We start from the raw sequence: 25,064 nt of genomic DNA, 5'->3' as shown, positions 1-25,064 counted from the left end.
AGGTATCATCACTTATTGTAGAAGAAAATTACTGTTTTCTCTATAAAACAATATAGAAAGAATATGGTCTTTGGGGGTAACAAGAAAAATGTATTTGAAAGCTTACCAACATCAAGTTACTCAAATACTAGCATCATTTTCACAAATTGATACCTTTTATTTTATTGAGAAGGCAATTTAGCTTTTAAGAAGCATATTGTAAAAGAGTAGTCTTTAATATTCTTTCTTGTTTGTTCAAAAACTTAACATGTCCCAGAATGCATTTAGCATACCAAATAGGCTAACTAAAACTGGCTGGAGTCCTTTGGATAGCTTGTCTTTTAAAAGATAATTTTTCTCCCTTAAGAGAAAAACTAGAATGTTTTAAACTCTTTTCCTTCTCCTCTCAGGGACCTTACCCTTGTCTTTTTGATTAGTTTTGGGATTTTTTTTGTGTTTTATTCTTCAGTCAAGTGAATGTTCAGGAATAGAATCCTCAGAAAATAATTTTGTTTCAAAACAGAATGTATTTTGATGTTTACTTCTGTATTTTATAGTTATCTCAAAGGAAGAGTAGATTAGAGCAGTCCTTTGTAGAAGTTTCTTTTTCATAGCGTTATCCTTCTAAAGGAATATTGCTGATTGACTAGGATATTAATTAGATCTATTCTAGAACATTGGAATATGAATTTCATATCAGATTAAGTTTTTATCATTACTCTACTGAAAATAGCTAGCATTTATATAGTACTTTGCCTATATTATGTACAACAACCTTTAGGTGTTTAATTATTCCCATTTTGTGGATGAGGAAACATAGTCTGAAGAGATTGTGGTTTGCCTATGGAGATGATTATCCCATGTAGGATTTGAGTCTAGGCCTTTCTAACTCCCAGTTCAGCTCTATCCACTACACTGACAACTGCCTCTAACACTTGCAGCTAAATTCTTCTGAATTTCTCATTACAATGCATAAAGGGTAATTTAAGTAGCCATTCAAGTTGTCATTAAAAGATTGAATTCAAGTAGAAGAAAATTAGCAGAAGCATCTTAAGAAATGTTTGGCAATGGCTCTTAACTTATTATCTCTGTGTAAGGGAAATGGGATAAAGTTGAATTTGGTTTTAGTATGTATTGTTGAACATTGAATTTAACACTAGTTCATTGTTCTTGTTGTACATTATCTCATTTGATCCTCTGACAACCTTGTGAGTTGGGGCAATTATTATTGCAGGTGAAGAAACTGAAACTCTGAAAGATTAAGAAATTTGCTCAAGGCTGTATAACTATTAAATATCTAAGGTAGGATTTGATTTCAGTCTTTCCGACTCCAGGTCCAGTGTTCTAGCTGCTACAGCAGTGATGCCAAACAAATAGAAACAGATCCTTTCGGGCTGCATTTTGACTTAGAACACTACAAATTAACATCATCTAGATTGTATTTTTATTTATTTTGTTAAACAATCCCCAATTACCCTTTAATCTGATTTGGGTTGCACTTGGGATCCTTGGTGGGGAAGAGTTTAACACCTCTGCACTACAACATATTGCTGTTCATTTAATCACAGATCTATTCTATGTTACAGACAGCTACACAATAGCTCTAAAATATTTTCTGTGATCATTAAGATGCCCCAAATATCTTGTCTAAAAATAAGAAATTCAGTTATGTTAAAAAGAAGAAAGAGCACTGGATTTGGAAGCAGATGGCTTGAGTTGTGACTCAGATACTTAGGAGAACTAGGTGACCTGGGGGAAATCACTTCACCTTTCTCTACTTAATTTCTCACCTGTGAAATAAAGGGGTGGATTAGATTTCTAAGGTTCCTTCCAGATCTAGAGTCTGTCAAATCAGTCATTTTTTTTCTTCCTGACTTAGGCTTTCACTATTGAGCTTTGGCTGGTGAGTAAGTAGAGTGATTTGAGGTAGTGACAAATCCTGAAAGGGTAGCTGTTATCTAGTGAACTAAAAGCTGCTTAAGAAGGATACCTGACCTAAATAGAGATGGTGGTACTTAAGGTACTTCAGCAGAACCTGTTGTGTTGTCTCATTTCCTGGGCCTCAATACAGTTGCTCTCCTCAGGAGGGTGATGGGCCCACTCAAAAAACAAGTATCTTCTTTTAAAAGGTTTTGAACTTGTAGATTTATGAGTGTTCCAAAACATTTTTTGGTCAAAGTCTTTGAGTAAGGGCTTCCATGTAGTGTTTTATTTTTATAGAAATTGGGTAGAGTCTAGATATGTAAGTTCTTTGGGATGGCCAACGTGCCTGAGTAGAAACTTCTTCCCTTGATTCAGAGAAGCTTTCCGGGAGTTCCTAACCTGGGGTCCACGGTCTCCCTAAATGGTCTGTAGACAGATGTCAAGGGGTTCAAGAACTTGGATAGGAAAAAATTACATTTTAATTTTTTCTAACCTCTGCCTGAAATTTAGCATTTCCTTGAGTTATTCAAAAACATTCTGAGAAGAGGTCTGTACATTTCACTAAATTGTCTCAGGGGTCCATGGCAGAAAAAAAATTTAGGAACTCCTACCTTAGACAGCTACTTGGGGAGCACTGAAAGACTAAGTGATTTGCCAGTAGTCAAAGTTAGAGGTAGAACTTGAACCCAGGTCCTCCTGACCCCAAGTCAGGCACTCTAACACCTTGTTGTAGTTAAGTACTCAGTTTATATATGGGTGCTTCCCCTAAGCTCCCCATTTTGCTATAAATAATTGCCTTAAATTATTAATCAATGTGGCAAAGCTCCCACTCAAAGATTTTCTCACTTCTCTCTGTAAATTGAGGATAATAATAGGTGTACTATGTCTTAGCTGTGAATATTAAATGAGTAACTGTATAGTAAAATACTTTGTAATTATAAATTGTTACATAACTGAGTTATTCATATTATGATACACTGGAGTAGAGACAGCTGGTGGTGCAGGTAGAGAAGAGTCAGGAAGACCTGAGTTCAAATAAGCTTCAGTCACTTACTCTCTGTGTGACCCTAGGCAAGTCACTTAATCTCTGCTTGCTTCAGTTTTCTTGATAGTAAAATGGGAGTACTAATAACATTTACTTCACAAGGTGGTTGTGAGGATTAAAAGAGAATATTTGTAAATTTTCTGGCACATAGTAAAGAGCTTAATAAATGCACTCTCCCTTTCCCTCCTCTAGAGTATTCATTCTGACTTTCTATTGTGATGAATCACCAATGACTTCCCAAAATAATTTAGGAAACCCTTGCTGCAGTTATTATCTTGGTGACTTTATTCTGTCAAAAGCTCTATGTAGCATCAGGTTCAACATGAAATCTATATATATTTTTCTTTTTCAAATTTATATTCATAAGCATTTCTTTCAGTGCATCAGCATTTCTCATTTAAATGTTATCTTCTCTTAAAAGATTTTGATGCCTCTGAGGCAATATTAGCTTATCAATAGTTACAGAATTTAAGGTTCTATCTATAAAATGAATGGGATCCATAAGGAACTAAGTGACATTTTGTCACACACTTTAGAGTTTTAATTTAAAAGATATAATATGCACACAGACATTTGGGCACATTTATTAAAACAGTTGAAAATGTATCCAAAGTTTCTTATCCATTGAAGGAAATAGTATAAGACTGGCACAGCACAGTAGCCAAAAAGCTGTCAAGTCAAGCAGATGGCTCAGACTCGTGCTTTTTTTAAAAATGGATTTCATATTTTATAAGATACTTTTGAGCCAGATTCCCTTTCCTTCTTGCCTCAACTCCCCAAATAATATTATAATGCAGCAATAAATTGGATTTATTCACCAGTTTGACTCTGGTGACATTTACTCCATGGAGTCTTTCCTGCTATTCCTTTCTGCACGTAAAACCTATGGCAAAGATTATCTCACTCCTTAGAGTTCTCACAACAGCACTTGCCTCATCTTCTTCCTTGTACTTAGCACATTCTCCCTTGCATCATACTAAATTATGCATGCTCTTTCCCCCATATTGGGTGGTCAGTTCCTTCAGATGATAATTTCTTCCCTTGATTGTTGTGAATTTATTTTAAAATTTTATTTTATTTATTAGTTATCTATCTTGGATATCAAACCATTGTCAGAAATACTTGATGGAAACTTCCCCCCCATTCCACTGCTCCCTTTCTTATCATAGAAACATTAATTTTGTTTTGTAAAAGCTTTTCAATTTCATGTAATAAGAATTATTTATCTTTATCTTTTATAACTGTCTACATATCTCTTGTTTGGTTAAGAAAGAATTCATTTCTTACCCACAACTATGAAAGATATATGCATGCTAGGTAGCACAGTGGATGGAACATTGGACTGGGAATCAGAAAGACTCTTCAGATGCCCTCAAAGACTTACTAGATGTGTAACTTTAGGCAGGTCACTTATTTTCTGTCTGCCTCAATTTTCTCCTCTGTAAATGGGGATAATAATAGTACCCATCTCCCAGGGTTTCTGTGAGGATCAAATGAGATAATATTTGTAAAACACTTTGCAAACCTTAAAGTGTTATATAAATGCTATCTATTATGTATGATGTTTCTCTTTAAATTTTTTTCTAGTATGATCTTTAACATTCAGGTCATGTATTCTTTTTGAATTAATTGTGGAATATGGTGTAAGATATTGGTCTAAGCCTAATTTATGCCAGACTGCTTTCCAGTTTTCCCAGGAGGTCTTGTCTAATAGGGAGTTTCTTGCTAGGTAATTTATATTTTTTGGTTTATTGAACACACTGGTTTATTGTAGTCTGTATTTCTGGTTCTTCCTTATCTAGTCTATCACATGGAGCTATTTTTCAATTTTTAAATTAGTACCAAATGGTTTTGATGACTGCTTAATATAAAATCTTTCCACAATAAGCGTAAAATATTTTGTTAGGTTTCCAATGTTAATGTCAGTACCATATACCTTTCTGGGAAATAAGACTTAAAAGGTTCAGAACACTCAAAGAAATCAAGATGAAATTTCCTAGAATGCATTTCCCTATAAAAATGTACATATTAGTACTATAAATAGGAGGTGAAGTTAAATTACTACCTGATTTGATTTATTAGAAGTTTTTTTCTTTATGTATATATAAAGAAATATTTGCTTGTTGAATTGAATTGACTTTAAAAATGTAAACTAAAAGAAATGGATAAATTATTTGCTTAAAAATATAGCCTTGTCATTAAACTTGATTTTATAATAATTGTGTAGATTAAGTCCCCCACTAAGAGGTTGTGTGCCATATGCTTTGGGGTACTGATGTTCTCATTCTGGATGATTTTTCTGCTTACAGGTCAGTGTTCCCTAATTAGATTTCAGATAAAAGCAGCATTTTCCAAAGTTCAGAGAAGCACAGAGAAAATGATGGTGGCTCATTCAGTTCAAATCCCCAAACACTCTCACAGCAGGGTACTCTGATCTGCTTAACTGAAGAGCTGAAGAGCAATATGGTGCCGATAGTTTCCAGAAAACATGCTGAAGCATATGTCTGGCAGCTTCTAAATGAGTTCCATTTTTACTTCATTGATTTAAATACATTTTGTCTGCAAAAAGCTTGGTGAGAAAGGCTTTCTATTTAATAGGCAAATATTTCTATATTGAATTTCTGAATTTTATTTTAAAATTTTATGGATAAAGTTTATCTGGATAATACCTAGCTCAAGGCAGCAAATTAATTCATTGTGCCTATGTTGTTATTTTTGTTGTCAAGTTATCTATATTTAACTGTTGTTCCTCTTAGAGGCTCTTAACACAGCAAAAAACTGTCTTTTTGAAATCTGAACTAATCTGACAATTAACCTCAGAAACAAAAGGGTATACTTTGGAGAAACTGAACACTTTCCCAGGTTCAGCAGTGACATTTGAAATGCTAACAGCTTAACAGGGACACTAACGTTTACATAGATGACAATATTTTCACACATTAAAACCCGTTAACCAGCATACCACCAGTCAGCATTCTCAATTAACCAGATAATTTTTCCCAGAATTTTTCAGTGACAAAAGAGACAAATGACAAGAAAACCAACTTACATATGAGATTAAAAAATACATTCATTTAAAAATTATCTTCTAGCACATGACCTGGAATTTACTCTATTTGACATTATGTCATTATAGGTCAATCATTTAGTATCATACAGTTAGAACTGTTTATTGTGTGTCCATCACATATGCAAGACACTATATTTATCAAAAGAGTAGTAAATCACGTTCACTGTATTTTATTTCTTAAAGCCAAATAACTCTTTTTTTCCCCTGTGTGTATGAGATGAAAGGCAAGATGGGGGGAGGGGAGGGGAGAGAGAGAGAGAGAGAGAGAGAGAGAGAGAGAGAGAGAGAGAGAGACTAATACTTTAAAAAAAAAAGACTATGTCTCTTTATCCCTATGTAAATCAGGATGGAAATGCAGGGACTTATGATGAGCCCATCCCACTCTGATGTGCACAGGAGCTTCGACCTGCTCATTTCTGACACAGGCTGCTTCCTCACTCTTCAGACAACATGATGCTTTCTGTTCCTTACCATGTTGATGCTGGATTTAGTCTGGATACTCAGTGAGCCTGGTCTGGATTGCAGACTAGTTGCAATTTAAGATCTACTAGCCTCAAAATACCACATACACACATCCTCCCACCCCATTACAAACCTAATCCAACATATTTTGGAAAGTTTTTTGACAAAAGTTGAAAAAAGGATTTCTTACTTACATTCAATTAACTAGAACACATGGTTAACTGGAGCAGTGGTGTCAAACTCAAATAGAAATGGGGCACTACTTTGTACCTAAGGATCCCTGTGGGACTTGAAATGTAATATTATCTACATTTTATTTTATTTTGTTAAATATTTATTTCCCAATTACATTTTAACCTGGTTTCATTTTCACTAAGGAGTGTTGTGGGCAGCCCCACATTTGACACCTTTGAACTAGAGTATTCTATAGCTGAACATTCTGGTTAACTGATTTTTTTAATCATGTTAACAACTGAGTGTCAACACCAGAATGGTCCAGTAATTTTCTGATTGTTTGTGGGATGAGTAATTCCACAGGTAACTACATATTTACTCTCATACCATTGAATTAGACCTATTCAGTCTCAAATTGGTCTCTATATCTCATTTCATCTCGTGTTAAGTGTTAAAATGAATTTGTTGGACTTTTCTGTTCCCTAATGAAAAGTATTTTCCATCTTTTAAAAAAATTGACTGGTGAGAATGATTGGTGGCTACATTATACATGTTATTTTCTAGGATCAGTTAATCATAACATTTCCATTTTACCCTCAGAGACAAACAATAAAGTTTAAGATTATGACATTTAAACATTTAATTTTTTTATTTTTTAAGTAAAGTGTTTTAATTTTTTTGGTTTTCCTCATAGAATTATAGAGCTGGAAGGAACTTTAGAAATCAATAGGTTAATCCTTTCTTTCACTAATGAGCAAGTTGAGAACTAGCCAGGTTAAGTGACTTATCTAAGATCTCTCAGATAATTAGCACCAGATCACAGTCTCTTCTTTGGGATTCTAAAATAAGATACCACATACATGGCAGCTCTACCAAGACATGGCCAAATAGACAGAATAGACTCCTTTTGTGTGTTGGAAAAACATTTATATAGTTATTGAAGAAGATTTTTAAAAGTATAAAAGTAAAAGGGAAAACAATAAGGAAAGAAAAAGGGAAAGAAAAATAAATAGGGTTTTGGATTTCAGTTAAATTAGCTTGCTGGCTGTCCCACTCACATATACAGAGCTTAAATAGATGGGCATCTTTTGCCAGGAGAAGAGAATAGTTGGGGGAAACATGATAGGTGCCTTGAGAATTTCAAATAATTGAACAGCTGCCACCTTGAAGTGCTGGAATAAAACTCTGTGGAGAATATCGTCATTGCATTGTTAGGAGACAGATCTGTTTTTCTTGGTCTTGGCAATCAGAACTAGGAACAAGTGCAAATTTAGGCTTGATGTAAAGAAGAAACTTCTAAGCAATTAGTGTATCCAAAGATGGACTAGGTTGTCTTGGGAGGAGGTGGGTTCCCCTCACTAAAGGTCTTTGAAGGTTGGTTGGCCATTTTTCAGGCATTATATCAAGGAGATTCCTGTATAAGTAAATGTTGGACTAGGTGGTCACTGCATTTCTTCCAGATCTTAGATTCTCTCATAGTACTGTATGTTTCTGGCATAGTAGTGTTGTTCTACTGTAGACTGTGAGAATCAGAAAAATTTGCATTATGTTTTCAATAAAGTAAGACCAGTAAGATAGGTGGGAAAAACTAACTATGTGTTTTGTTGAACTGCTAAGTCCTGTATTTGATAAGACAAAAAGTCATACACCCATTCAAACTAGGTGCATAGAAAACATGCTATAAATAACAGTATGTTTTTGTTGTTGTCTTTGCTTGTAAGTCAATATTGGAAAGAACTGTTCAGGAAAAAAATTTTGGGCCAGGTGAAGAGAAGATTTATGCATTCAGTTTGCCCTTGGAATGTTTCCATGTGAAAGGTCAGGCTCATAAAGTATTTGAAAGGCTGTGATATAGAAAAGTAATTTGATTTTTTCTGTTTGGTACCAGAGGGCAGAACCAGGAGCAGTAGGTGGAGTTGAAAAGGGAAATTTAGGCTTGACATCAGAAAATATTTATGTAGATTGGTAAACTTCAACCTATTTATTCCTTCAGGATCCATGAATTCATTGAAATTTGTACTAAAAACTGATGCAGATCCCAACTTCTCTATGTCTCAATAGTCAGCCCTTGTTAACTTTTTTTGGGGGGTGGTTGGGGTGGATAGGAATCTGGATGGATCTATGACTTCCTTTTGTGTGAGGAACTCTCACTGTAGAATTTTTTCCTTCAAAATCAGTCTGTAAGTCAATAATTTATCTGTTATAAAGTCTTATAGCATTGCCTAGGCCACTTAGGGAATAACCTGGAGTCCACTACATAACTTGTTCATGGTCACACAGACAGTTTGTCTCAGAGACAGACTTGAACTCAGTCCCTACTATCAAGTAGCTTTCCATGTAATAGAGAGACAACATGCAATTAACTATGTACCAATAAGACATATATCAGATAAATTGTAGATAATCAACAGAGGGAAGGCAATAGCATTATGGGGGATCAGGAAAGGCTTCTTGTAAAAGTGACTTAAACTGAGACTTGAAGGAAGACAGGGAAGTCAGAAGGCAAAGATGAAGAATTAGTTCAAAGCATGGAAGACAGGAAATGAAAACCCTTGGAGTTGGAATATGGAGTGTTATGTGCAAAAAATAGTCAGGAGGCTGGTGTTGCTGGATTGAAGAATATGGGGATAAGAAAGCTATAAGTTGTAAGAAGACTGGAAAATTTGGAAGGAACCAGTTTATGGAGGGCCTTATGAGCCAGAGGGTTTTATATGTGATTACTATTACTTCCAAACACCAACCCACTCCCAATCCAGGGTTTCTTTTACAGATGTCATATACATTTTACACAATTATTATTGTATTTTAAAGAGCTACACTTAACAAAAAATTACTTTAAAAGGCAACCCAGAAAATTTCAGGGAAAAATGTTTTCCTCTCATATCAAATGTGATAATTGTATTGAATGAAAGTTAATGCATTTTTCTATATCTAAACTAATAAGGTGATTTTAGATCTGGAAAGGATGCTAAAGATGTCTTATGCATTTTAATTTATTCTAAAGTCCCTTCTCTCCCCAGTGGATTCAAAGTTTCCTGAAATTGAACTTTCCTGAGGCAGTTGAAAAGGTGACTGTTTAGTAAATCTTAGGGTGTTTTTCAGAACCTAAATTTCCTATATCCCTCTTTGCCGATTGCAGATAGAAGAGAGAGGAAAGTGCACCCACCTAGCAAATGGAAAATGGGGTGATTGGAGATCACAAGAGAGAATATACTCAATATAATGTATTTAAAATTCTGGCAAAAATGGGAAACCATGGCTATCAATGGGCACCATAGTCTGAACATGTTCACTTTTTGGAAGCTTAGAAGCTGCTTAAATTGTGAAAGGAATTCTTTTGGCTAGAAGTTTTCTAAGTGCATCTCCATGGCTGCTGCATTATATAATACTCCTAACACTACAGCTCTCACTTTTATTTAGAGCTAAGTGAAATTTTTTACAGATGAATGCTAAAAAGCCATTTCAAGTAGTTGAGATGTATTAGCTTCAATTGCATATCATCATATTTCATTTACATGTATTCAGAGTTAAGTAATTATAGCTTTTTATCATAAGATAAAGTAATAATTTGATTTAGGGTAACTGGTTCTCATATAATCATTAAAAATGTTTTTGTTGAAATCTTTTAAAAAAAATGACAATAATAATTTTCCCTTCCCTTAACTACATGAAACCTTTCCTTGTATAGTACTAAAGAAAATTAGTAAAGTAAAAAGAATTGATAAGGTGATTGCATCTCACAGTGGAGGCAACATTCTGCCCTATCATCTCTGGCTTATCTTCCGATAGGAGTCAAGTCAGTCAACAAGGATTTATTAAGTGCCTACTATATGCCAGGCACTGTGATAGGAGGGAAATGTGCTTCATTATATAATCTCCAGGATCAAGACTGATCATTTGAGTTGTTTTATTAGTTATAGTGGTCCATCCACACTCTCTTGTACTTATTTATGAAGGGGATGACTGATGTTGGGGTGTGGCTATAGTTCAGAGTAAGCTAACTGGCCCACACTGTGGTAGAACCTCATGTTCTTAGCCTAAGTGATAGGGTACTGTGACCAGTTTGGTTATGACAATAGCCCACAGTGAAAGAAAATAGTAACTATATAATATACTGAACACACTCATTTAGTACCATTAATTAAGGTGAATCAATACTAATACTGTGGGTGAGGATAGTACATGCTATTCTTTGAAAAATTATTGATATTGGGAAGTAAAGAGTGGAGTTAGAGCTCAGCAACTTGGCTATAGATTCTACACTCCCTACCCCCACCCCAACCACTTCCACAACAACCTAAAAAATGGACCAAAATGAATTCTGAGTAGGAAATCCAAGAATATAATAATAATAATAATAGTAATAATAACAGCTAACATCCATGAATTGCTTACAATGGGGTTAATATTGTGCTAAGTGCTTTACAATTATTATCTCATTTAATTCTCATAATGACCCTGGAAGGTAGATGTTATTTATTGTCTCCATTTATAGATGAGGAAACTGAGGCAAACAGAAGTTAAGTGACTTGCCCACATAGCTAGTAAGAGTCTGAAGCACCACCTGGCTGCCCTGATGTCACATTGAGAAATTTTTTTCCAGTCAAAGGCAGCTTAGGAAGATAGATAGTAAGGTCTTCAGATACTGGAGTGGGAGCTTGCCAGGAGCACAGTGTGACAGAAGTGGCACCAAGACATAGCAGTGACATCAGCAGTGGAGAGAAGCCCAGCAACCAGAGACAGTAAAGGAACTCAACACATGGATAGAAAGTAATTCTAGAAGTACCCTGACTAGCACTGCTAATCAGATGGATGCCATCTAGCCACTTGGTTGCCCATTATCCAATTCTAGGTTCCAGCTACAGGGAAAAGGGAAACAGTTGCAGTCACAAGGAATCAGGGGCCTTACTTTTTTAAGTAACAGAAGATGATAACAAAATGAATTAGAAACTAGAATTCAGCAATATGTCATTTATAAGAAACACACTTGAAAAGGAAAGATACAGAGAAAGTTAAAATAAGGGGTTGGAGTAGATTTTATTATTCTTTAGCTGAGGTAAAAAAAAAGTCAAGAGTAGCAAGTATGATCTCATAGAAAGTAAAAGCAAAGTAGATCCAATTAAAAGTGATAATCAGAGAAAGTGCATTTTGCTAAAAGTGAGCACAATGAAGTAATAGCAATACTGAACATATATACACCTAATAACATAGCATAGAATCCAGATTCTTGGAAGAAAACTTCAATGAGCTACTAGGGCAAATAGATAGTAAAACTATACTAGTTGTTATTGTTCAGTTATTTCAGTTGTGTTTGACTCTTCATGATCCCATTTGGGGTTTTCTTGGCAAATACACTGTAGTGGTTTGCCATTTCCTTCTTCAGTTCATTTTATAATTGAGGAACTAAGGCAAACAGAATTAAGTGACTTGCCCAGGTCACATGACTAGTTGTATCTGAGTTGTATCTGAGGTCAGATTTGAACTTGGGAAGATGAGTCTTCCTGACTTCAGGCCAAGCCACTGCACCATGTAGTTGTCCAAAACTATACTAGTAGGAGATCTTAATTTATCCCTTTCAGAGCTAGATAAATCTAATCATAAAATAAATAAGAAAAAAAGTTAAGAAGATGAATAGGATTTTAGGAAAGTTAGGTATCAAAGACCTCTGAAGAATATTGAATATGAATAGAAATGAGTTTACCTATTTCTCAATTGTGCATGGTATCTTCACAAAAAACTGACCATATATTAGGGCATTAAAAACCTCACAGAAAAATGCAGAAAAGCAGAACTATTAAATGTAAGTTTTTCTGAGCATAATGCAATAAAAATTATATTCAGTAAAGGATATTTGAATCAAAGATGAAAAATTAATTGGAAACTAAATAACCCAATCCTTAATAATGAGTGGATCAAAAAACAAATCAGAGAAACAACCAATAATTTCATTTAAAGATAGTGACAACCATGAGACAACATACCAGAATTTGTGGAATATAGCTAGAGCAGTATTTAAGGGAATATTTATATCTCTAAATGCTTACATAGTAAAAGAGCAGTAAAATGAATTTGGGCATGCACCTAAAAAGAAAACAAGAAAAACAGCAAATTAACACCCCCCAACTAAACACCAAAACATATATCCTAAAAATTGAATAAGAGATTAATACAATTGAAAAATTAAAAAACCCATTGAACTAATAAATAAAACTAGGTGGTGGTTTTCTAGGGAAATAATAAAATAGACAAACAATTGGCTAATTTGATTTGAAAAAGAAAGAAGAAAACCAAATTGCCAGTTTCAAAAATGAAAAAGTGTGAATGAACAACCAATGAAAATGAAATAAAATCAATTATTGGGAGTTATTTTCCCCAACTATATGCCAATAAAGCTGATATTCTTAATGAAATGGATGAATATTTACAAAAACATAAATTACCCAGATTAACAGAACAGGAAATATCATACTCAGATAATCCTATCTTAGAAAAAGAAATCAAACAAGCCATAAATGAACTCTCTAAGAAAAAAATTCCAGGACCAGATGGATTTACAAATGAATTCTACCAAATATTTAAAGAATGATGAATTTCAATACTATATAAACTGTTTGAAAAAATTAGGCAAAGAAGGACTCCTACCATTTTTGTTTTCCTATGGCAAAATTTTGGTTTTGATACTTAAACCAAGGAGAACAAAATAAAGAAAACTAAAAACCAATTTCCTAATGAATATTGATGCAAACATTTTAAATGAAATACTATCAAGGAAATTACAACAATATCCCAAAGATCATACACTGTAACAAGCTGGATTTATAATAGGAATGAAAAACTATTCCATATTAGGAAAATTATAAGCATAATTGACAACAAAAACAAAAATCATATATTTACTTAAATAGATGCATAAAAGACTTTTGACAAAATGTAATACCTATTATTAGGAAAATTAGGAAGCATAGGAATAAATGGAGCTTTTCTTAAAATGATTAGTATCTATCTAAAACTAAGAGCTAGCATTATCTGTTATAGGGATAACCTAGAAACCATCCTGATAAGATCAGGGGTAAAGTAAGAAGGTCCATTATCTCTATTATTATTCAACATTATATTGGGAAAGCTAGTTATAATAATAAAACAAGAAAAATAAGTAATCATAAGCAATGAGGAAACAAAAATTACACTTTCTATATATGATAATGATGGTTTACTTAGAGAACCCTAGAGTCCATTAAAATAGTTCAAATAATTAATAACTTAAGCACAATTGCAAAATATAAAATAAACCCCCACAAAGCATCAACATTTCTATATATTACCAATAAAACCTTGCAAGAAGAAACAGAGAAATTCCATTTAAAATAAGTACAGACTGTATAAAATACTCAGGCATCTACCTGCTAAGACACACACACATGCACACACAGGAATTATATGAACATAATTACAGAACACTTTTCACACAAATGAAAGCATCTAAATAACTGGAGAAATATTAATTGTTAATGGCTAGGGCAATTCATTATAATAAAAATGACAATATTACCTAAGTTAATTTACTTATTCCATGCCATACCAATCAATTTACCAAAACAATTACTTAATGTAACTAGAAAAATATAATTATCAAATTCATCTGAAGAAACACAAGGTCAAGAATATCAAGGCAATCAGTGAAAGAAATGCTAAGTAATGGGGCTGGCAGTACCAGAACTCATGTTATACTACAAAGCTTTAGTCATCAAAACAATTTGATACTGAATAAGGAATATGATAGTTGATCAATGGATCAGATTAGGCACACAATATACAGAGGCAAATGAGCATAGTAATCTAATGTTTGATAAGCCCAAAGGTCCCAGTTATAAGGGAAAAAAACTCACTATTTGAAAAAATCTGCTAGGAAAACTGGAAAATAGTCTGGCAGAAACTAGGCACAGACCAACATCTCACACCCTATACCTAGATAAGTTCAAATGAGTACAAGATTTAAACATAAAAGATGATATTATAAGCATGGAAGAAATTACCTGTCAGATCTATGGGGTAAAGGGAGAGTTCATGACCAAACAAGAGATAGGCTTATGGAATGTTGGATAATTTTTATTACATAAAATAAAGTTTTTGCATAAACAAAATCAATGTAGTCAAAATGAGAAGAAAAACAGGAAAGTGAGAAAAAATCTTTGCAGCAAATTTCTTGGATGAAGGTCCCATTTCTCAAATATATTGGGAACTTAGCCTAATTTAGAAGAATAGGGGCAGCTAGGTGGTATAGTGGATAAAGCTCAGGCCTTGGAGTCAGGAGGACCTGAGTTCTAATCTGGTCTCAGATACTTACTAGCTGTGTGATCCTGGGCAAGTCACTTAACCCTGACTGCCTCACCAAAAATTAAAAAAAAAAGAATAAGAGACATTCCTCAATTGATAAATGGTTAAAGGATATGAACAGTCAGTTTTCAGAGGAAGAAATCAAAACTATAAATAGCCATATGAAAAATGCTCTAAATCACTGTGGATTAGAGAAATGCAAATTAAACAACTCTGAGGTACACCTCACATTCATCAAATTGGCTAAGATGACAGAAAAGAAAAAATGACAAGTATTAGAGGGGATGTGGCAAAATAGTTATAGTGATGCACTGGCATTGTAAACTAGGACAGCCATTCTGGAGAACAACTTGGAAATATATGCCAAAAGCTATAAAACTATTTGTACTTTTTGACTCAGAAATTCCATTACTCCAAAGAGATCAAAGAAAAAGGACTTATATGTACAAAAGGATGTACAGCAGCTCTTTTGGTGATGACAAAGGATTGAAAACTTAGGAGAAGTCCATTATTTGGGGAATGACTGGCATATGAAGGTGATGGAATACTATTATGTTGTAAGAAATGATGTAGGGGTATTTTCAGAAAAACCTGGGAAGACATATGAAATAATGTAAAGTGAAGTGAGCAGAACCAGAACAATCTATATAGCAGCAGCAGTATTGTAATGACAATAAACTGTGAAAAACGTAGTGACTCTGAGCAATACAATGATTGACCACAATTTCAGAGGACTCATTATGAAGAAAGCTATCTACCTACACATAGAATGATTGACAAAAAAACCCCAAAACAAAAAACAAACAAAAAAAAAAAACCAAAAACAAAAACAAATTGAAACTTATTTTTTTTCACTTTATTTTCTTTTCCTTTTTTTGGGGGGGGGACATAGCTAATGCTGAAATATGTTTTGCATGACTTCATACGTGTAATGATTATGGTATTTCTTGCTTTCCCAGTGGGTGGAGGAGGACTTCGAGAGAGGGAGAGAATCTGAAACTGAAAATAAAATAAAATTTAATTTAAAAAAGAAAAATTGTCTTTATCTCCTGTTTTTACATTGTCTTCATTATCTAATATATCTTTCTCCTATCCTACTCTTGGAGAAAAGGAAAAAATGCTAAGCAAAACTAAATAAAACATTAACTAAGATAAATATTACATATAAAATTCCATATCCTTAAAACCTCATCCCTGCAGAGAAGTTGGGGAGGGGTTATTCTCATATCACTTCTTTGGATTAAAATTGGCTATTTGATTTTTCCCTATACTCATAAAATAATTATTGTTTTGTTTTAAATAATACTTTCATTTCCTAATGAATCCTAATCCCTAGGACCTGTCAGTATAATAAAGAATACAAAAGTAGAACCAACATATTTGCCACATCTAAAAATATATTCTCTTTCTCCACTTAGTCTACCACCTGCGCTGTGAAGGGAGAAGCACGTTTTACTACTCATCTTCTGAAGTAAAAATAGTCACTGAACTGATGTTCAGTGGTATTTTCCCTTAAATTTTTACAGTTATTGTGTAACCTTTTTTTTGTTTCTGATTTCTATATCAGTTCATAAAGTCTCAAGATTCTCTGAGTTAGTAATATTTGCTTTTTAAAAAAATGACACAATTACATTCCATTATAGAAATCTAACATAATGGATTGACAGTCAGCCTTGAAGCCAGAAGGGCTTGGTTCATGTTATACCTCTGATAGATACTGGCTGTATGATTATGAACTAGTCACTGAATCTCTTAGTTCACTAGACAGTGAGCTATAGACTATGAGATATAAGATAAGATACTGACCTGCTTTTGTGAAATGTCTCTTTACCTAGGAACTCTCTATGCCAATAAAGTCATAGTTACAGTCTCTGACCCTGTTTCTACATTCATGTATAATTTTTTTTTGTTGCTCTACAATCAATAGAATTTACTTTCAAGTACATAATTTGCTATGTCCATATACTTTTTCTTGTTGTTCAGTCATGTCTAACTCCTCTTGATTCCATTTGGGGTTTTCTTGGCAGAGTGTTTTAACATTTCCTTCTCCAGCTCATTGTACAGAGAAGGAACTGAGGCAAACAGTGTTCAGTGACTTGCCCAGGGTCACACAACTACTAAGTGTCTGAGGCCAGATTTAAACTCATGAAAATAAGAATTCCTGACTCCAGGCATGGTACTATATCACTGTGTCACCTAGGTTCCTTGTGCATGTAATATAAAGGCTATAAATAGGCATGGGAATATTATTAGATAATACAAAATTATAAGTATTATATCTTTAAATCTATAAATATTGCTTCAGTTATAATTATTTATAGATAAAATTAGTTATACAAATTGCTTATTATATTAGTGACATATGGTCACTAATATGATTTATCATTTAATGTTTAATAGTACACAAATGCATGTTTTACACAATCACTTCTCTAAAGTTTATGCAGTATTATAATGCTATTTCCCCCTTATTTTTGACTTAGAGATCTCACATCAATTTTATAAAAATTTTCTCTTCTTCAACCTCATGACAGCCCCCTGAGAGTAAGGTGATCAGTTCAGCATAGCAATTAATAAAGGGGGAAGGATCATTACTGTATAGTAGAAAGAACACTGACTTTAGGCTCAATTAGATTACTGAGTTTGAATCCTGGCTTTTCCATTGACTGCCTTGGGAAAGCCTTTAACCCCACTGAGATTCAATTTCCTTCTCTGTAAAATGAGGAGGTTAGATTAGATGATCTTTCAAGTCCCTTTCAAACCTAAATATATTGTACTTGTCTTCGTATGTAGCTTTTTGTCACTATAGTTCTAATTTCACTCTTATATAGGAATGATGTTTCAACCAAGAGCTGAAAACTACTAAGATGTGCACTTCTTAAAGTTGGAAGGTTAAATCTAATATACAGTGAATATGGTTGATGCTTATCAAAAGCACAAGGAGAAGGGAGAAGGGTACACACATTTGTTAGGTACCTAGGTGCCAGTCATTGCACTAAGTGCTTTACAATTATTATTTCATTTAATCCTCACAACAATCTTGGGGAGTTTACATTTGAGGAGACTAAGGCTGACAGAGGTTAAATGACTTGCTCAGGGTCACACAGCTAGTAAGTGTCTGAAGGTAGAATTGAATTCAGGTCTTCCTGACTCTAAGCTCAGTGCTTTATCCACTGTGCCACAAAGCTAGGTACCTGAGGACAAATGGGTAGTACTGGGAGAGAATAAAGGGATCAGGGAGGTAAAGCCAGAAGGGAGCTTGTGAAGTGAGCATAAATGATCATGAGCATGAAGAGATTTCTGAGATCTTGAAGGAGGGTTATTTCATGTCAGAGCATCATGTTGAGCAACTAGGTTTCTTGGATGGCAGGAAGAAACTGAGAGGAATAGTTTAATGATACAGACCCTTTTAAAAATATCTATGTGGATATCCTTAGACCATAAAGGCTCTCTTTATGTTATCCATTTCTTTATTTTGGTAAATCACTTTTTTAAACAACAAGTTCCAGTGGAGCAAAACAAGTGTTTCTTTCCCATGAAATTTTCCATTTTTGTGGCAAGGAAACAGCTTTTCCATATTTGCAATTTGTGTCCTGATTCTACCTCTTGAATTTTTGCTTAGCTTTGGCACAATCATACAACTTAGAATCTAAGTAGATTGTTGAAGTTGTTTTATTGTTTTTTGTTTTTTTAAATAGCTCAAATTTCATCTGTTTTGGACCTGATTATTGATAATTACAAGAAATTTTGAGTACATGTACTCCAATGATGAAAATCAGGTTCTTCCATGGCCCCTCCAACATTTTTTTCCTTTTTTGTATTGTTTGCTCATCTGATAGTTATGAAGTAGAACCAAAGAGTTGCTTTAATTTGTATTTCTCTAGTTATTAGTGGTTTGGAGCTTTTTTCAAATCACTATAGGCAGCTTGGATTTCTTTCTTTGAGAACTTCGTATTCTATGTTCTTTGACCATTTATCAATCGGAGAATGACTAATAAATTTGAATCTGTTCTTTATATGTCTTGGAAAAGACATAACAGAGGAAATTGTTGCAAAAATGTTTTTCCCCTGTTAACTGTTTCTCTTCTACTCTTACCTGCATTGGATTTATCAAAAAAACTTAATTTTATGTAATCAAAATTGTCTATTTTATCTTCTTTGATCCTCTCTATCACTTACTAGTCACGAACTCTCCCTCTATTCATAACTCTGCAACAATTTATTCCTTGCGCTTTTAATTTGTTTATATGAATTGACTTTTTATATGTTGGTCATGTATCCATTTGGAGATTACTGTGGCATATGGTGTGAGGTATTTATCTAAACCTATTTTCTGCCAGATTACTATCTGGCAATTTTTGTCTAATAGTGACCCCAGTAGCTGTGATCTTTAGGTTATCAATTGCTAATTTAGTAGGTTGGATTGTATCCATATATTGTATACCTACTTTCTTCCACTGATTGACCTCCTTATTTTTTAATCAATGCCAAATCATTCTGATACTTACTGCTTTGTAATATAGTTATGATCTGGAACTTCTAGCCCCTCTATTTTCCAGCTTTTCCCAATTGTTTTCCTCAAGATTCTTGATCTTTTACTCCTTCAGATGAATTTTGTTATTATTTTTTTCTAGTTCTACAGAGTAGTTTTTTGGTACTTTGGTACTGCACTGAATAAAAAATAAATTTGAGTAGCATTATCACTTCTATTTTATTGATTTGACCTGCCTACAAACAATATTTCTCTGATTATTTAGGTCTATCTTTATTATAATAAATCTTGTTTTGTAGTTATAAAGTTCATATAGTTCCCATGTTATCTTGATCTCCCAAGAAAGTCTTTCAAGAATTGTATATATTCTATAGATATTTTAAAAACGAATTTCTCTTTTTTTCTCTCCCTGCTGGGTTTTGTTGTTGTTATATAAAAATGATGATTTATATGGATTTATTTTACATCCTTGTGACTTTACTAAAATTATTGTTTAATTTTTAGTTGGCCTTCTAGGGTTCTCTAAGTAAACCATCATATCGTGTACAAAACGAAAATTTTGTTTCTTCTTTGTGCTTATATATCTTATATATATATGTGCTTATATATCTGCTTTTCTTATGTTACTACTCTAGCTAACCTTTCTAGTACTGTACCAAATAGTGGTAAGAGAATATTTCCTTGCTTTGCCCCTATCATATTTTAATGAATACTACCTATCATGTAAAGGAAAAAATCCATTACTGCTATATTTCTAGAGTTTTAAAAAAAGAAATAGGCGATTTATTTTGATCAAAGCTTTTCTTCTGCATTTGTTGATAAATCATGACTTTGATTGTTATTATTAATATGGTCAGTTGTGTAGATAATTTTCCTAATATTGAGCCAGCCCTTCATTATTGATATCAAATTAGCCTGGTAATAGTGTATAATATTTATGATAATCTTGTGAGTGTAGCCTGTCAGCTAATTTTATTTATATTTTTTGCATTTTTTTCATTAGGGATATTGGTCTATAGTTTTCTTTTTTTTTAAAGTCTGGTTTATGTATCAAGACAATGTTTATGTCATAGAAGGAATTTGATAGGCACCCTTTTCCTCTTTTTTTTGTGTGAACACTTTGTGCAATATTGAAATGAATTTTTCTTTAATTGCTTGGTAGACTTTATTTTTAAGGCCATCTGATCTTGGGCTTTTCTTTGGGAGTTCATTTATGGATTGTTCTTGAGATTATGTTGCTTAAAGTCTTTATATTTTGTTCTGTTCATTTCAGTATTTTATGTTTTTGTAAATATTCACTCATCTAATTTGTTGGTTTTATTTACATACAGTTGGGCAAAATAATTTATAATAATATCACTTATTTCTTCATTTTTTGTGAAATTTCCTCTTATATTTTTAATATTGGTAATGTGATTTTGATCTTATTTCTTTTTAAATCAAATTAGCTAATGGCTTATCTATCACTCCTAGATTAATTTATCAGTTTAATTTTAAAAATTCAATATTATTAATCTTTTCTTTGATTGTCAAGATTTCTATTTTAGTGTTCGAGTTAAATTTTTTTTTAGCCTTTTAGAAAATTACATCCCTAATTGGCTGCTCTGTTTTCCCTCTCTCTCTTTTTTTTTTGGATAAAAAAATTTAGAGATATAAATTTCTTCCTAAAGAGTGATTTGGCTGCATGTCCAGAGTTTGATACATTTTCTCATTGATGTCATTATCTTTAATGAAGTTATCTACTCTTTCTATGTCTTATTCTTTGACTCTTTAAGTGTAAATTGTTTAATCTCCAGTTAACATTTAATCCTTGTTTCAAGAGCCCTTTATTCAATATAATTTTCCTTCATTGTGGCCAATAAATGATATATTTAATATTTCTGTTTTTCTACATTAGTTTTTGAAGTTTTTATGTTCTATTACATAGTAAGTTTTTGTAAATGGGCCAAGCACATCTCAGGCATGTGGATATACTCTTTTCTATTACCATTAAAATAATTCTATCTCCAGAAATCTATCATATCTAATTTTTTCTAAAATTGTATTCATATCCTTACCTTAATTTTTTTATTAAATAAACTGAGGCTGATAACAGTACATTGAGGTCTTTCACTATTATAATTTTATTGTCTATTTCTCCCCTTTCCTCCTTTATCTTTTTCTTTAAGTCTTTAGATGTTTTGCCATTTGGTTCATGTATGTTACATATGGAAATTAACTCCTTGTGTATAGTACCTTTCAGCAAAATGCATTTTACTTTTTTATCTCTTTTAATCAGATCTATTTCTTCCTTTTGAAAATGTCTACTGAGAAATAATTTTTAAGCCTAAAAATGAAGGGAAAAACTACAGCAGACATATAGGATGTATGTTACTTCTAATGAATGGGCTTGTTTGAATACATTTGGTTTATAGTCCAATCAGGTCATATCCTTTGTTTCCCCCTTGGTGATTTAAAATTTAAATTTAAAAATCCCTTATGAGGATTCTTTTAAATTGGACAAATAGTTGCTATTTAAAAGTTTAGTTTTGAATAAAGCCTTAATGTTGTCTTTATTTATGATACTAATTTATTTAATACTAAAATAGTGATTTAAAGAATGCTGTATGGATTTTAAAATTGTTACAAATTTTATGTCACTTATTTTAGCATGAATCAATGATACTATGTCAAGTTAATGATAAATGTCTGAAAAGTAAGATCAAATTATTGGAGGAACAGATAGAGTTGAGAGCTTGTGCATACCCCATTTCCAAATTCTTTCATAGACATCTTTTCTCAACACAAAATAGTAAAACAGTAATGACATTTCATATATAGGGGGTATTAAGATTAACCAATTATAATCCTATCTTGATTATTTATGATAATGGAATGGAGCACAAGTATCACTTCTATTTGGCTCTACAAGGCAATTTTTATATTTATTTTGGAGTGTATATGTTTGATATGTTCAGAATATCTGTGCAGGTTCCAGCAGAATGATGAAACCCCACAGTAAAGGCCTGACCATAAAGGCCTTCTTTCTTTAATAAGTTTCTTTCTGGTGGATAAAGCTCCTGCCTTAGAGTCAGGAGGACCTTAGTTTAAATCTGGTCTCAGACACATGACACTTGCTAGCTGTGTGACCCTGGGCAAGTCACTTAATCCTGATTGCCCAGCCAAAAAAAAAGAAAAAAGAAAAAAAAAATTTCTGCAATTCACTTCCAAACCAAGATTCACTTTTTGTTAGATGAAAAAAAGTAGGCATGGACTTTTATTTTTGTTGTTTCTGACTCTTCGTGATCCCGTTTGGGGTTTTCTTGGCAAAGATAATGGAGTGATTTACCCTTTTCTTCTCCAGCTCATTTTACAGATGAAGAAACTGAGACAAAGAGGGTTAAATGAGTTGTTCAGGGCCACAAACAGCTAACGAGTGTCTAAGGCCAGATTTGAACTCAGGAAGATTAGTCTTCCTGACTCCAGGCCTGGTACTCTATCCACTAAGCCACCTAGCTGCCCCACAGCTTTTATACATAAGATTAAGCATCTTGTAACTACAAAAATTTTTTCCTATGTGCATATAGAGAACATTGTTTTGCATAACATTTTCTTTTCTCCATGAAAAGAATGAAAGCTGGGCTCTTCTTTCAAACTTGCTGGCTTATATCTTCCTTAGGACAGGAAGACAATTTTTTTTTACTTTTGCATTAAAAACAACAGCAATTCTCATACAATAAAAAAAATCTACCTTATGCCAATAAAATATTTAGAATAAGTAAGGTTGACTAAAAATTTACCAGCAGGGTTTTCCTTGGTCAAGATTGTCAGTAATTTGTTTATTTTATGGTTTTAAAGAAAAATCAAAGGTCAATTCACTCTTACACCATCACTATGGGGGAGATAGCATAGTAAGGGAAGAACAGTGAATTTTATTGGAAACTGAACTCAAGTGTTGGTCTTGCCATTTATGAGGTGTACATGATCAAGTATTTATTGAGCACCTACTATGTATCAGCTACTGCGCTAGTCTTAGAATTCAAGTATAATGAATGAAACAATATCTATTCACAAAGACTTTATATTTTAATAGGGTAGATAACAATTACCAAGAGTAAGTCAAATGACTTCTGAGACTCAGCTTCCTGATCTCCATAAATGGGAATGATGGTACTTATATCACCTACCTCAAAGAGTTTTTGTGTTGAAAATACTTTGTAAGGTGACAGATGAATGTGAGATCCTGTAATATAAGTAGTCAGGATTAAATCAACTGTCCTGTTTACAGAATCAGAGAATTTGAGAGTTGGAAAGGATCTCAATAGTTAGCTAATCCATGTAAGACAGGAACTCTCACTATAGCATACTCTATAAGTGATCGTCCAGGTTTTGCTCGAGGAGTTCTAGTGAAAGGGAAACCCCTTACTTCTCCAAGTACTGCATTCCACTTTTGGACAGGTCTATTTTAAGGAAGTTTTTTCTGACTGAATCTAAATTTGCCTCTTTACAACTTTCACCTCATTCGATACCACTGGGGCCAAACAGAATAAGTCTAGCCTTCTTCCACATGACAGCTTTTCAAATACTTAAAGGAATCAAATTCCCCTGAATCTTATTTTCATTTAACTATGGTTTATGAAGTAGTTTTTAAAAAATATTGTAAAACTCTTTCCCCCACTAATTGAAAAGAAAGCATCATTAGCCATGGTGCTAAGATGCATGTTGAAAAGTATAATATGAAATGAATTTGTTGCCATTAGTCAGTGCTTATTTTTACATACTTTTGTCTCATAGGTAAACACAGCCTTATATTTGTCACATTCAGTACCAGAAAATTCCTTTTGGTCTTATGAAGAATATTACCAAATCAGTACTTTAAAGGCCATAAATATAAATGAACAAGTTTCTGTGGAGGTATGCCCTGTTCCTTGTTGGCAAGAATTGGAATTAACTTGACACAGTTTTATGTAGCTCATTGAAATGTTTTAAAATTGCATGTTTTTTGGAGACAAAATATCATTCTTTCCATATTTCTCTTTCTTTCCTTTTGAAAAGAGATTCCAGTTGTGGCAAATATTTTTTGTTAGGTTAAAAGAGATATATATTATGGATAGACATGGGAGCAAATATTTCAAATTCCACAAATTAATTTTCTGGGCCAATGTACAAGAAATGATTTTGGATAGTATTTTACAACACATATCTTCCAGCATAGAACATACTTAAATACTAATATCGGGCTTCTTTTTTTCCTTTTAGTATCTCTGTTTTTACTGAAAGTCCACGTGAATGATATCATCAGTCGTCAGTACCTACGCCAAGCAGTTGTAGAAGTCTATGTGAACTACACAAAGACAAATTCTACCGTAACTGGAAACAATGGAGCAGTGTTAATAAAAGTTCCCTATAAATTAGGTGTCAGCTTGACTATCACGGCTTACAAAAATGGCTACCTGCTAACACCATTACCTTGGAAGACCAGAAGAATGCCAAGTAAGCCCTTTAAGAATATTACTAATTAACTTTTTCCTCTTCTTTGAAAAAATCCACGTTATTCTTGTCAACTGAATATAGCTCCACAAAGCTAACCTAAATATGTCAGGACT

General features: G+C 33.2%; 1 protein-coding gene across 1 annotated transcript in view; it reads left to right on the top strand.

The window, feature by feature from the left end:
• FAM171B (family with sequence similarity 171 member B) overlaps positions 1 to 25,064 on the top strand; it is a 72,597-nt gene that overhangs the window by 32,936 nt on the left and 14,597 nt on the right. The window contains exon 2 of the mRNA XM_027866011.1: positions 24,718 to 24,951. Coding sequence (XP_027721812.1) covers positions 24,718 to 24,951 — 234 coding nt within the window. The remainder of the gene's footprint in view (positions 1 to 24,717; positions 24,952 to 25,064) is intronic.

The sequence above is a fragment of the Vombatus ursinus genome, unplaced genomic scaffold, assembly GCF_900497805.2.
Source record: "Vombatus ursinus unplaced genomic scaffold, bare-nosed wombat genome assembly UNPS02014779.1, whole genome shotgun sequence".
In the NCBI taxonomy this organism is placed as follows: domain Eukaryota; kingdom Metazoa; phylum Chordata; class Mammalia; order Diprotodontia; family Vombatidae; genus Vombatus; species Vombatus ursinus.
The sequence above is the reverse complement of the archived record's forward strand: the minus strand, read 5'-3'. Positions and strand labels throughout refer to the sequence as shown.